General features: G+C 42.2%; 1 protein-coding gene across 1 annotated transcript in view; it reads left to right on the top strand.

The window, feature by feature from the left end:
• Positions 1 to 12,521, top strand: part of RFX7 (regulatory factor X, 7) — a 27,881-nt gene extending 15,360 nt beyond the window's left edge. The window contains exons 4-8 of the mRNA XM_009885734.1: positions 1,231 to 1,347; positions 3,995 to 4,079; positions 4,771 to 4,978; positions 7,537 to 7,832; positions 8,785 to 12,521. Of these exons, the coding sequence (XP_009884036.1) occupies positions 1,231 to 1,347; positions 3,995 to 4,079; positions 4,771 to 4,978; positions 7,537 to 7,832; positions 8,785 to 12,099 (4,021 nt within the window). The 3' untranslated portion in view covers positions 12,100 to 12,521. The remainder of the gene's footprint in view (positions 1 to 1,230; positions 1,348 to 3,994; positions 4,080 to 4,770; positions 4,979 to 7,536; positions 7,833 to 8,784) is intronic.
• Positions 12,522 to 13,872: the final 1,351 nt, after the last annotated feature.

Raw genomic sequence — 13,872 nt, 5'->3', positions numbered from 1 at the left:
CCTCTTCTTTGCAGAGGCAGGGTGGTTTTGTGCATTGCTGCTGGTAGGACTTCTCATGGTAAAGGAGGTCATGCTATCTGGTGCTGACTCTGTGACTGTAGGAAATCCGAACAAGAATATTTTAGTGGCATGTTTTAGGCCTTAGCACATTAAGATCTGTGAAATACCATGAGGCTCTCGAACAAAAGGCAATGTGGCATTCGTATCTTTGTGCAGCCTTAAGCTCTTGCTGTGCAGGTAAACCTCCCAGAGCCGTTTCCGGTTTTCTTGTTTGCTTTCACACCTTTGTGATTTTCCAGAACATTCTTGTTTTGCAGCAAAATCAACGATTTTTGTTCTCTGCCTCAAGGAGATGTTTTTGAAATATCTCAGATATTGAAACATCTGAACAGATGTTGAAACAGAATTCCTTCTGCTCTTTTTGAGAACTGAAGACAGATAACAGTCCCCATTTTACTGGAATAAGTAAACTTAGAAAAACAATTACCTTTTGTTGCTTTATTCCACTATATCATCAGGTTGTATACTCAGTCGCGTGAAGATCTACATTTGCAGAGGCAGTTGAAATCTATATTAATTTAGGACTGGTAATGAATATAGGGATGTCTGTAACTAAGCAGCTCTCATAGCTCAGTAGCGGTACTGTGGTAAGAGGGCTGGGTCCTCAGTACGTGTTTATCTTACACCTATAAAGGTGAAGCTGGTTCCCTGGGAAGATATCTTCTATTAAATTCAGTTCTGTTAAGCTGTATTAAATTGAGTTTGCGTAGGCAGAATCTTTCTCTGGACACTGACAAACTCTTTCCTACTGCTTTTGCAATATTCCTGCAGGACTTTAGGCCTTACCACACTCAAGCTATACTTCTGGCTGGAACAATGTCTCTGCTTTTGTTATGTCCTAAAAGAAGTGAATTGAAACATACGCTTCAAAGTTAGTTGTGGAGTAAATCTTAACTGTGCTCTAGATAATGCCACTACTTGTTATGTCTCCACATGACTTGTCTTTGAACTCAGTAGAGAACAAGGCAAAAACTGTGGTATTAATAGCTCTGTTTATACATTTTTAATGCATTCAATTCGTTGTGGATAGCTTCATTAATGTTAAATGTGGTTCTAAATATGGATGGGTATAAATGTTTTCTTTTGAAAACCTTTGGTGGAGTGTAGCATGCAGGCTGGCCTCTTATATTAACTGTGATTCCATTCACGCTTTCTTTCTCTTTGTTGCAGGAGCTATTGTGACAATCTTGGCTACCACCCATTAAGTGCTGCTGACTTTGGAAAGATCATGAAAAATGTCTTTCCGAATATGAAGGCCCGTCGTCTAGGCACAAGAGGCAAATCGAAATATCCTTTGCTAGAACGCTTCTCAGTAACTCCTGCACTTGCCTGAAGAACATCTGTCGTTATGGCTTAACTACCAGCTAAATGTAGAAGTAATGTTAAATAAAAAATGCAGACCCTTTCCCAAGGGCCTTTAAAATTATTAACTGTGGTATTGTTAGGTTGCAAGATACAACTTTGGAAACAAGTACTTAAATTTGGGTTCTGACGCTTAGCTGTCACAGCAGCGAGGAATCAAAGAAGCTTTATCATCAGTGCAAAGGGAGATATAGGACTAAAGGAACTTGCCTTATATTTGTGCAGAAACTAATATTTTATTGCTAGTACAGCTCGGAATTATGAGAACATTTCTTGGTTTTATATTATACTTGTGCACACCAGTAATTCAGAAGTCAGTTGTAAAGCCAAAGATCCTTCTTAAGCTGCGCTACGGATATTTCATAGAACTGCCTCTCCTCAGCCGTTAGTACTGCTTGGAAGAGAAGAGGGAACTGGGAAGTCGTCACGAAAGCTGACTTGAGACTTGGAAGGCACACTCCGAGCCTTGTCCTGCCGTCAGAGGCGGGAGACGGCTTCCTTCACTGCATGGTGCAGACCTCCAGAGATAGGAAAGACAATTCAGAGCAAGAGCTCCTAGGATGGGGAGCACTGTCTCTCCCTCTTGACTGCAGAATCTTGTTGCCTGTGCCCAAAGTTGGAATCCATGTCCTTCCCTGTGTTAGAGAAACAGTCCATCCCAGAGGGCGTGCAAAACTACTACCCCATTTAATTGTAACTTAATACAAACTTTGACAACATCAGGTTTTTTAAGTACTTTATAGTGTAACTAGACATAATTGTTACAGGCAGAACTATACACAGTTAGATCTGGGATAGATTAGTTATCAATTAATAGGCAGCCACTGTGAAGAATTTGGGGCAAATGCTGTGCAAAAGAGTCTGCTCATGCCACTGGTGGTTCTGCTGCTTCAATGTAGGGGCAAGAAGCTCTGCAAGGAAAGAAATGCAATAATCAAGTCTAAAGACTACAAGGATGTTGGTTTTTTCTCAGGCTTTTCTGAGACTGAGCTGCAGTTCATCTAGTCTTTAGCACACTGAGGTGTTCTAGTAAAAACCAAAACAGTTAGTGACTTTCAAAGCAAGTAGTTTTGTCATCAGCAAGAATTTTGTCTTTTCCAAGTTGAGAAGTACACCTTTCCTTGAGAAGGGTAAGTCTAATACCATGCTGGGTAGGCAAAGCCACTGCAGTAAGCAGGGGAGGCAGAGCGTTAAAAGGCCAAAAGGCATCAAGGTGCTTGTAGGCTCTAATTAGAAACCAGTCAAAAGAGCTAGCAGTAATGATGTGGATGCTCTGTAATACTGGCCTTTGCCAAGGTCTCACTTGAAGCACACACTTACAGGGAGAATTAAATGCTAGCGGGCAGCCCAGAATTATTTGCCTTCCACAGAGGGGAAAAAACCTTCCATGTAGTAGTGAATGGAGAAGCTGTGTGTCAGTTAAATTGTTTCATAAAATACAGCATTAGATTATCTACCAGTGGAGTCCATAACTTAAGAGTGATGTACTGGATAGAGCTAGAGAAGTTTTAAGGAAGAACTCATATGACGTAATTGTAGTTTGACCCAGGGGATCTCTTTCAGTTCTGTTTCCTAAGTTTCTAATTCAGAATTACTAAAATGTGACCTTGTCTCACACTTACCGTAATTCCTAACCTCCTTACCTTTATTTCACTGTAATTCTGCTCCATCCAGGTTCATGCAAGCAAATGCAAACTCCATGGTCTAGGAAAGAGAAATACAGACATATTTGCAGAAAAAAAAAATTAGTCATCCTGAAAAGGGTTTGTGTGCACAGAGAAAGAGACACTGTATGTGAACTCCCGGAGTAATGCTGTGGAGAGGAAAAAAGGCCGATTTCATTTTTTAGACCTATGAACAAGTGAGTAAGAGTAGTGGAGGGAGTATATTTTTGTTTACTGATTTGATGAGATCAATGTAAGAACCAATCTGGGTGTTTGTGTCTGTATTTTTACAGAAGAAGAATTATCATGGGCGGGGAGAGAGCCACAAAACTGGTGTGAAATCTTACGAAGAAATGTCCTCATCAGTCACTTTATCTTGTCATGGGAAACTTCTTCAGTTTGTGGAAGTCCCTTAGGAGAAGGAAATGTCAGGAAATTTAGCAAAAAGAGGCAAAATAGATGAACTCATAATAAAGAAAAACCTAAATTTGGGTACACATTTTTTAACAGTGATTAACTTTTGGAAATGCATTCTCCATCTTGTGTTAGGCCTGGTTTAGGAAGGGAGTTTAGTCCAAATTTATGTTAATGATTTAAATATTGAGTAGTTAATTGAAACTGCTTGCCGTGGTTTAGTGATGGTTCTAAGTTATCAAATGCAATTCATCAAGCTCAGCATCAGTTGCTCCACTGCATAGATGGAGAAGCCCAACGACCTGCCCGAGAATGTGGCTGTTAATAGGCTGTTGATTCTGGATGGCTCTGAGACTATGGTAACGAGAGTAATTCTTAGATCTGTTGTTGAGTTTGCTTATAAAGCTTATGAGGGGCATCAGAGCAATTACCGCCCTTCCCTCCTGTCACCCAGCTAACAAGCAGAGACGATTTAGACCTTAATTCTTGTTCACATATTGCTACAGTGGACTGAGGAAGAAGGCTTTTGTGCATATGCCAACACTGCCCAACCTCGACTTTCATAAAACTGGAGATGGGGTATGATACATACTTGCTTATTTATATATATTTCTGCAAATTAACATTTGTTATGTTGGTTTTCTGTCTGAACTTTTTTAAAAAAAAAGTGAAGAGCTGTGTAGTTTTTAAGATTTTTATTTATGATACTTATATTCTGAATCATTCTTTGGTGTGTTTCTGTAAAGTTCAGAACAAATTGCAGTGCTATTAAAAAAACTAATTTAGGAGGTGAAGCAGACTTTCACAGTGTTGCTACCCACAAGCTGTATCTTTTTAACTCTGATTCTGTTTTGCATTTACTATGGTTTTTTTTTTTTAAAAAAAAAAAAAAGTCAGTGCTAGGGAAGAGGAACCTCAGTGAAAGAAGCAGTTCCTGGGTGACAGTGGATGCTGAGTTGGCAAGACTCCAGCTGCAGGGAGCATCCAGTGTTGGTGGTCCAGATATTAGGATTCTCTCTGCGATTTTCTTCCAGAAATGTCAGCTCCGTATAATGCTGTTGGAAACAAGCAGTAGATTAATGATAAGACATTTCATTTTGAATGATACTGATGTTGTGATCTTATTCTCCCAATTTCATGAAAAACTGTGAACGTACTTACTCAACTTCTGTGCGTTTCTTATCGTTTGCTCTCCTTTTTTTTTTTTTTCTATGGCTTAATGACCCTTAGTAATTAAAGTAACTTTTCCTCCTTTGTTTATTTGTTTTAGCTGGATGGGGCAGAGCCATCTGGGCAGCTGCAAAGTGCTGATGAGGAAGTCGTCTCTGCGGCCTGCCGGCTTGTTTGTGAATGGGCCCAGAAAGTGCTGAGCCAGCCTTTTGATACAGTCCTGGAATTGGCTCGTTTCCTTGTAAAAAGTCACTATATCGGTACCAAGTCGATGGCAGCTTTAACAGTAATGGCAGGGGCACCAGCAGGTAATGAGATAACTGAATGGATGAAATAGGGGATCTTTTTTTGAAGAGTAGTAACATCTTGGTTTGAGGGAGCACTTCTCTTCACAGCAAACTTCAAACGCTGACTCTGAGTGTTGAGCATGCGTTTACATGATTTTTTAGTCCACATTGCTGCAAATTACTTTTCTTGCTGGTAGTCTGGGTAAAGAGATCTGAAAATAAGCAGTGGCTTCAGATTTAGTTTGTGATTCTCCCATTCCTCTGATGAGGACCCTGGTCTTTTAAAGCACTTCAGGGCATGTGAGTAATTGTGCTGAATATATGTACTTTGCTAGATCAGGAGTTTGGTGCCGGTACAGTGCTGGTTTGTAGACAAACTGCTGCTGTAGCTGTGTTTCCGTCTGATAACTGTTCCTAATTTGGAAACAATTGTCTGTCTTAATTTTCTCTCAAGAGCAGATTTTCTTACAGGCGTTTCTGATATGTTGGATGCAAATTTTCCTGAGAAGTTTGATCAGTGTCAGGTAGTCCAGGCATGTCAGCTACTGCTGTTATTGATCACGTTAGAAATAAGGGGTTGAGGGGCGTTGAGAGAGACAGGAGAGCCTTCTCCAGGGGCAGTCACGTGACTGAGATTCCAGCACTCGATTTCAAATCTTTATTAAGATTTGTTAAGATCTTTGTTAAGATCGAGGTAAAGAGAAGAGTTACTTTATATTTTGCTTAATCAGATGAATTCCTGTTCTATTTCCCTGCTCTGGGAAAGCTTACGTTCAATGTGATTGTTTGTACATCTACTTTTGTGTTGTTTCCCTCTTCACACTCAAAATCAGTAACTTAATCATTTAAAGTGTGTTTTTCTGGCTGTGGATGAAGTAAATTACAAAAATGAAAGATGAGAAGGGAAGTGCAGGTGCACAACATGCCCCCCAGACTTCCCTCTGGGAAGTTGTCCGCAGGCCTGTCAAGCAAAACGTGTTTGATCAAGGCAAATCTCTTGACTTGAGACAGGTGATTTCAAATGCAAACTGGTGGTCAGGGCTGCAGGCTAGGGTGATCCTCTTCTGGATTGTGTTCTTTCTCCTTCCTTTATTACAACTTGGAACTGACAAGTGGCAGTGGCAGGTTTTGCTGCCTGTTGCTCCTTTTTAACCTGTCATTGCTTGGCTTCATTGGTTCTGCTTGCCGTGCTGCTAGAAGAAACGCTAGGTGTATATATGGCTCTTCTACCCCTGTAGCTTCTCCCCCTTATTTCCTTCAAGAGCAGATTGTTTCCTTCAAGGAAAAGGGCGGTTATTTCCAGTGCATGCCTCTGTGGCTTGCATAGTCATTTCAGGAGAGGTTCTTTCTAGAATAGCAAATAAAATATTCCCATTCCTCTTTATCACAAGGAACTACAGTGTCTGTGTGCATTAACTGAGGAAATAGCAAACTTCTACCCTCAAAGAAAAATTTTTTTTGTTTTTTTCTGATAAATGTTACTTGCCTTCAGTATTCAGCCCACATAGATGACTTGTTTTGCAGTAATTGCAATACTTTTGGGCATTTCGTTGCTCTGTGAAGAAAGAATTGTGAAAGTGGAGGCAGTGTTGTGATGTTCAAACTCTCATGGTACATGGAGATTGCTCCTGAGAGGGTGGGCTCCCAGACCACAGGTCCTAAGCATGTACTGGGTATCTAAAACCAAATACTTGCCCTAAAGTGTTATTGATTAATTTATAATTAAGAGTTATTTTAAAAACTGTGAAACCTGGTCACTGAGAGAGCATGCTAATCCTCTTGGCTGTTAATAAACAAAAGAGATCGTCAATGTGATGTGATTTTTTTAAGGAAAATTGGTACCGGATGCACAGCTGAGACTAACTCCCTGTTGTTCTCCCTGGAAGCACCACTTGCGCACTTATGATCAGCAAAGGCATTCTCTGTAGAAAAAAATGTTCTCCCATTCCAATTTCCATAGTTTTTTCACCTTTTCCTTCTTTTTTTCTTTTTTCTTTGGACACTTCTCTTCTTGCACCATTATCCCTGATCACACACGGGTTACGATCCATTCTGATATTACATGCATTGTGTTTAATGCCTTTGCCATTAGATGATACCATGTGCTAAGAGCTGCTTCTGTGTGACGTAGACCCACAGCTTGCTGCAAAGATTTTTCATTTTTAAAGCCACCTTAGACATTGTTAACAAAACAAAAACACAGTAGATGATGAATTTTAAAGGTTCATCTAAAAGCATATCCACTGCCCTCTGCTGTCGGTTAGATGAAATGCATTGGGTTTTAGATTTGCTGACACAAAAGTTGCAGTTTGGAATTCCTAGAAACAAGATGCCAGTACATATTATTTTAGCAGCTAATGCCCAGCTTGTCTAACAGGTAGAGGTTTTGCTACCAATGTGGAAATAAACCAAAACACTGAATATATTTGAGCATGAAGTAGATGGGAGCACCTAATGGAGGAGGTGTTCCCAGAATGGTTGTGGAGATGCCTGCCATTGTATTCTGTGTGGTTAGATACAGAAGCGGCACTACAGCAGACAGGGTACGTGTGGTTATAATTCATTCTTCTCCTTTTCAGGAATAAAAGGGATCCCCCAGCCCTCAGCTTTTATACCTACTGCTGAAAGTAATTCCTTTCAACCGCAAGTAAAAACTCTGCCATCTCCTGTTGATGCCAAGCAGCAGCTGCAGCGTAAGATCCAGAAGAAGCAGCAAGAACAAAAACTGCAGTCTCCTTTGCCAGGAGAGTCTCCAGCAAAGAAAACGGAAGGCACCGCAACCAATGGTGTGACCAGTATATCTAATGGAAGTCCTGCAATTCTGTCTCCTCCACCGATTGGTATTGTTGTGGCAGCTGTCCCCAGCCCGATACCGGTAATGTTCTCCAGCAATTCTCTAGAGAAACCACTTCATGAAAGGGTTGTAAATTGCCAGTCACTAAGCAGCGGTGTCAGTGGGATTGAAAAATGGTTTCCGTTCGAAGGCTTGGGTCCCTTGATGCTTTTCTGTCCCAATGACTGTGCTATACTACATGAGTTACAGCACCGATACAGAGGCAGCAGAATTCTGATCACGTAGCACAGGCCAAGTTTGTCTTTCAAGTCCTTGATGGTGGGATTTCAGCTAGCAATAATTAAGGTTATATGTGGGAATAATTGCCCTTGAGATGAGGTTTAACCAGATGAGAGAGCTGACACCGTTGTGTGGGTCGCTGAGCCCCTAATATGGAGTCTGAATTGCCTTTCGTTGGCCCAGCACGTTCAGTGACGGCAACAATTTTATTTTTTGTATGGATGTCTGTAGTATGGAACATCTTTGTCTTTCAGCCATACGAAACTGCGCGGGAGGGAGGGATGGTTATTTGTTTTTAAGATGTTAGCCGTGTTTTCGATTTCAATAGGTAAGCCAATTTTTCTGCCTGATAGTGGGTTTGTATTTAACTCGCTTTTGAAACCTTAACAACGAGCAGTGTTTTGAACACATCCTCTCCTCTTAAACCTTTGTATGTCTGTCTTTTTGTTCCGTGTGGGGAAGGATTCTATGAGAATGACACTTTCATTAGCAGAATAGGAGACTAGTGTGTAGACCAGTGCCTCATGCCTTAAAAATTGAGGCCACATATCTGTCTACCAGTCCTTAGGCAGACAAATAGAAATTGTCTTGTATACAGTTGAGGAGCTTGTTTTGTTTCAAACTGACATGCACTAACTTTGGTGTATTGAGCTGTGTTGTCCTTCATCTTTGAAATGCTTGGGATGAGATGGTCTGTGGGCTTTGGGGACTTTCTTGCTTCATCGCCACACCTTTTCTTTTTCTCTCTCTACAGGTGTCAAGGACCAGGCAGTTGGTGACATCTCCAAGTCCTATGGGATCGTCTGATAGCAAGGTCCTGCCACTCAACGTTCAGGTGGTCACTCAGCACATGCAATCTGTCAAGCAGTCACCAAAGACTCCCCAGAACGTTCCCGCCAGCCCAGTTGGTGACCGCTCTGCCCGGCATCGCTACCCGCAGATCTTACCGAAGCCAGCAAATACCAGTGCTCTCACCATCCGCTCTCCCACGACGGTGCTCTTTACCAGTAGCCCAATCAAGACTGTTGTGCCAGCTCCACATGTGAATTCCTTAAATGTGGTAAAAATGACAGCAATATCTCTCGCCCCAAGCAGCAGTAGTGTGCCCGTCAAACAGACGTCTTCGGTTAGCAGTAGTGCAGGAGCAGTGGAAGAAGGGAGGACTGGTCCACAGATCAAAAATGGATCTGTTGTTTCACTTCAGTCTCCAGGATCCAAGCCTAGCACTGTTGTAGCTGCGCCTGCAGTCAAGATCAAAATGGAACCAGAAGCATTGCTGGATGAGAACTCAGTACAGGGCCAAGAGAGCTCTGATGTGTCTAAATCCATAAAGGCAACCCCTGACCTGCCTCCTGTTCAATTAATTAACTTTGAGGTTGCAACCTTGAAGGTTTCAGCTGATGATGTCATAGAGGCAAAACCAGTTAAGGGCTGTGATCAGGGAGCTGAAGAAGCGGGGACCAAATATAAAATACAGTCTAATGAGATCACACCAGTTTCTTCAGCAGGCAATAATCAAAGCACTCTAAAGCTCTCAGTTGCCGGTCAAAACTTGTCCAGCACCAGCATCGGTTCACCTCCTACCGGTGAGTCTACAATTAAAGACAAAACGTGCACTAAAAGTCCAAGAAAGCGACAGCCTTCTACACTTCAGGATTCCCAGGTGCCACCTGTAAAGAAACCACTGGTGGAGCAGCTTTCAGCTGGTAATGCTGTGGAGGGTCAGAAAGCAAACGGTGTTAAGAAGTCTCCGAAGGTTGGATTGTTAGCTAACAGTGACAACACAGCAACACTTGCTCAAGTTCCCAGCAAGGTACCTGTGAAGGTACCCATACCTTCTGCAGCTGCAGCAGACTTAGCAACAGACCTTTCTTTGACCACGAACTTAAATACCAGTGACTCTGCTTTAGGACAGCAGCTTGCATCAGCATCATCTCCAGATATAAAAGTGAAATTGGAAGGAAACATGTTTATCATAGAAAATGATTCAAAATCTGATGGCAGCTTTAACTCAAATACGTGGCATCATATCACCAAAACCTCTGACTTTGCATCTGTGAATTGTGAACAGCAGCAAGATATCAGTGTTATGACTATTGCAGGGCACTCCGGCTCGAGTGACTTACAGGAATCGGCGTGGGAGCCAGTGCACTGCGAAGGTATACAGCAGGACGCGTACAACCAGCAGTTACAGAGCCAGATCCAGGACTCCTCCTTGGGTCAAATACAAGCACAGTCTTCAAATCAGTTACCTCTGCAGTCTGAGCTGAAAGAGTTTGAACATACAGTCCCTCAGTCAAGCGAAAACTTCTTTTCATTTGATGATGACCTTACCCAGGACAGCATTGTGGAGGAGCTGGTGCTCATGGAGGAGCAAATGTCCATGAATAATTCTCATCCTTATGGTGGTTGTCTAGGAATGGCACTTCAGAGTCAGACTGCAGCTCAAGGAGCTCCTGTGTCATCTCATCCAAGCAGCGCGCACTTTTACCATTCGATCCATAACAACAGCACTCCGATTCACACTCCTACCCCCACCCCTACCCCGACTCCCACCCCTACCCCGACTCCAACACCCACCTCTGAAATGATCGCTGGATCTCAGAACATGTCCCGAGAGAGCCCTTGTTCGAGGCTGGCTCAGACGACTCCCGTAGACAGTGCTCTAGGAAGCAGCCGGCATACGCCCATTGGCACACCGCATTCAAACTGCAGCAGCAGTGTCCCTCCGAGTCCTGTGGAATGCCGAAACCCATTTGCTTTTACTCCCATCAGCTCCAGTATGGCTTACCACGATGCCAGCATCATATCGAGTAGCCCCGTGAAGCCAATGCAGCGGCCGATGGCTACCCATCCTGACAAAACCAAGCTTGAGTGGATGAATAACGGCTACAGTGGTGTTAGCAATTCATCAGTTGCAAACCACGGGATCCTTACGAGCTATCAGGAGCTGGTGGAAGACCGTTTCAGGAAACCTCACGCTTTTGCTGTTCCTGGCCAGTCGTACCAATCTCAGCCACGCCACCATGATACTCACTTCGGTCGGGTGACTCCTGTTTCACCTGTGCAGCACCAGGCAGCCCCCGTCAGTAGCACCGCCAAGCAAGAGGGCTTTGCTGTTCCTGCTCCTTTGGACAACAAAGGAACCGGTTCCTCTCTTAACAACAGTCTGAGAAGCCGGAGCGTGAGCCCTGCTGTCCATCGCCAGCGTAATCTCAGTGGAAGCACTGTTTACCCTGTTTCAAATATACCACGCTCTAACCTGACACCTTTTGGAAGTCCAGTGACTCCTGAAGTTCACAGCGTATTTGCTAATATCCACGCAGACACCAGTGCCAATAACATAGCGCAAAGAAGCCAGTCAGTCCCGTTGACTGTGATGATGCAGACGGCCTTCCCGTCTCTTCAGAAACAAACAAACACTAAAAAAATAACCAATGTGTTGTTAAACAAACTCGATTCTGATAGCGATGATGCAGTGAGAGGTTTGGGAATGAACAACATGCCCTCAAATTACACAGCCAGGATGAATCTCACTCAGATTTTAGAGACATCCGCCGCTTTCCCTAGTGCCAACACACAAAATATGATCAATTCCAGCACTTCAGTTTATGAATTCCAAACACCAAATTACCTCACAAAAAACAGCAGCACCGATCAGATCAGTTTTTCTTCTGGAGATAACCAAGCACAATCAGACATCGGAGAGCAGCAATTAGATTTTAGCAGCACTGTAAAAGACCTTTTAGGGGAGGACAGTCTGCCAACAAACCAGCAGCTGGTGAATCAGGTGGCATCAGATTTCAATAACGTTGCATCTGTCTTTTCCAGCGACATCAGGTTGTCTTCCGAGCTCTCAGGCAGCATTAACGATCTGAACACTTTAGACACAAATCTACTGTTTGATCCAGGTCGTCAGCAGGGACAAGACGATGATGCTACACTGGAGGAATTAAAAAATGACCCCTTGTTTCAACAAATCTGCAATGAATCCATTAACTCAATGACTACATCAGGTTTTGAGTGGATGGAGAGTAAGGATCATCCTGCTGTTGAAATGTTGGGTTAATCTTGTTTTATAATATGTATGTAGCACACTGTATCTAAAAGACAGACGTATTGTATTTGTCTTAATGGAAGTGCCTCCCGCAGCAGAAACACTTACTATGTATTGTGGCATTTTTAAAAAAGTTTGCTGTACCGTTGCTCATTCTTCAGCAGGGAAAAGGCAGTCTTACCAATTTTAAACAAATCTCTGAAGGTGATGGGCTATCAAAGAGCCAGTATTAAAATCTGGATTTTATAGTGTTTCCCATTCAACATTTCTTATTGTAGCAAATAAAGGAGTGGTTAATAGCCAGCCAACAGTGACAGCTATGGTTGAGGGTCATTAGTAGGCTTTCTGTACTTTGTATTGCTTGTTACTTCTTAGTGGGTGATCCTTACTGACCTTTGTCGTTCAGGTCTGAAGCGCAGGGTGCCTGCAGATGGGTAGGTGGTGGGGAGTGGGTACCAGCGAGCCAGGTGGCGTGCAGGTGCCCGAGCTTGAGCAATGCTCAGTGGTGAACTGTGGGAAATCTCTGCAGCACTGCTGCCATTGCCATCTCTAGTAAAACGCAGAGATAGGAAAAACTAACAGGAATGATCAAGGGAAAAGAAAGATGCACTAAATCTTTTATTTAAGAGAAATAAATCTATGTAGTTATTTTATCCTTTAATATTCATGACATACTTGATATTTTAGTTCTCACTTCGATGTTTTTATATTAGGTAAAATTCATGCAAAAAGATTTTGAGCACTGAGATTTAATCTAGGCATAACACCCTATTTTAAAGTGATAGATACTGTTTAATTATTTATCAACGCTAGAGAAGGAACGTGGTATTTTCCCTCCTTTTTTTAAATAAAAGAGCTGCTGGAGCTCATTAAAATACTATTTTTAAAGATTCATTTTTTAAGTTCTCTCTTTCCTAACCTAGTGGAGGGTGTAGGAAGATGTTCTTTTCTCTGTATTTCAGTAGGTTGAGCCTTTCTGTCTTTCTTGTTCGCTCTCTTTCTCTCAAACAAAAGATGATTAAAATATTAGAAAATGTGGTTGTTCTAAAAATAGTTCATATAGAGCCATAATACTGCCAGGCACTTTACAGATACACAGTAAGGCACGCGATCTTTCTTTTGGTAAAACTTCTTTTAAAAGTACTTACTGTTTTAGAAGCCTGAATTCCATTTTCATAAGTGATTTGACAAGACTGGTGAATCTATTTTTTTTTCTTTCCAGAAGTCCTTAGCTGCCCCTCTGGAAAATGAGATTTAGACTTCTGCCTCCCTAGTTCACTTGAACCAAAAAAGACCTTTTGTTTTATCAGCATGGCATGGATATCTCTAATGGTCATAAGAGAGAGGTACGTAACCAGCCATGGCCCGAGGCTAGAAAGAGGACTTGCAGAGGCGAGCTTTTACAAAAGTAGTGGTGCACTGAGGATGCTACAATACCATCACTTAAGCTTGGTATAAAAATGATTATTTCTCTTGTGAATTTACACTTCCAAAACAGAAAACAGAGCAGAAAACATTTTCCTCTCTTGCATTATTTCTTTGAATGAGTAGTCATGAATTTTTGAAGGGGGATGCACAATAAGCCCCTCTAGATTTACTTAAGGGGAAGATGCTCAGATTTTTCGGGTGATTAGAGTGTTTTGTTTAAGTGTCTTGGTCATCTTCTGTTTCTTCAGTTTTCACTAATGACTTGAGATCCCAGTACTGGTCAATTATTTGGCAGTGCTGATTCAACTTGTGCTGCTGCATTGGCACTTGAGGTGCTGGTCTACCATGGCTTCTCTT

Source organism: Charadrius vociferus, unplaced genomic scaffold (assembly GCF_000708025.1).
Source record: "Charadrius vociferus isolate BGI_N301 unplaced genomic scaffold, ASM70802v2 scaffold325, whole genome shotgun sequence".
NCBI lineage: Eukaryota > Metazoa > Chordata > Aves > Charadriiformes > Charadriidae > Charadrius > Charadrius vociferus.
Note: the sequence above shows the minus strand (reverse complement) of the source record. Positions and strands in the feature narration are given on the sequence as shown.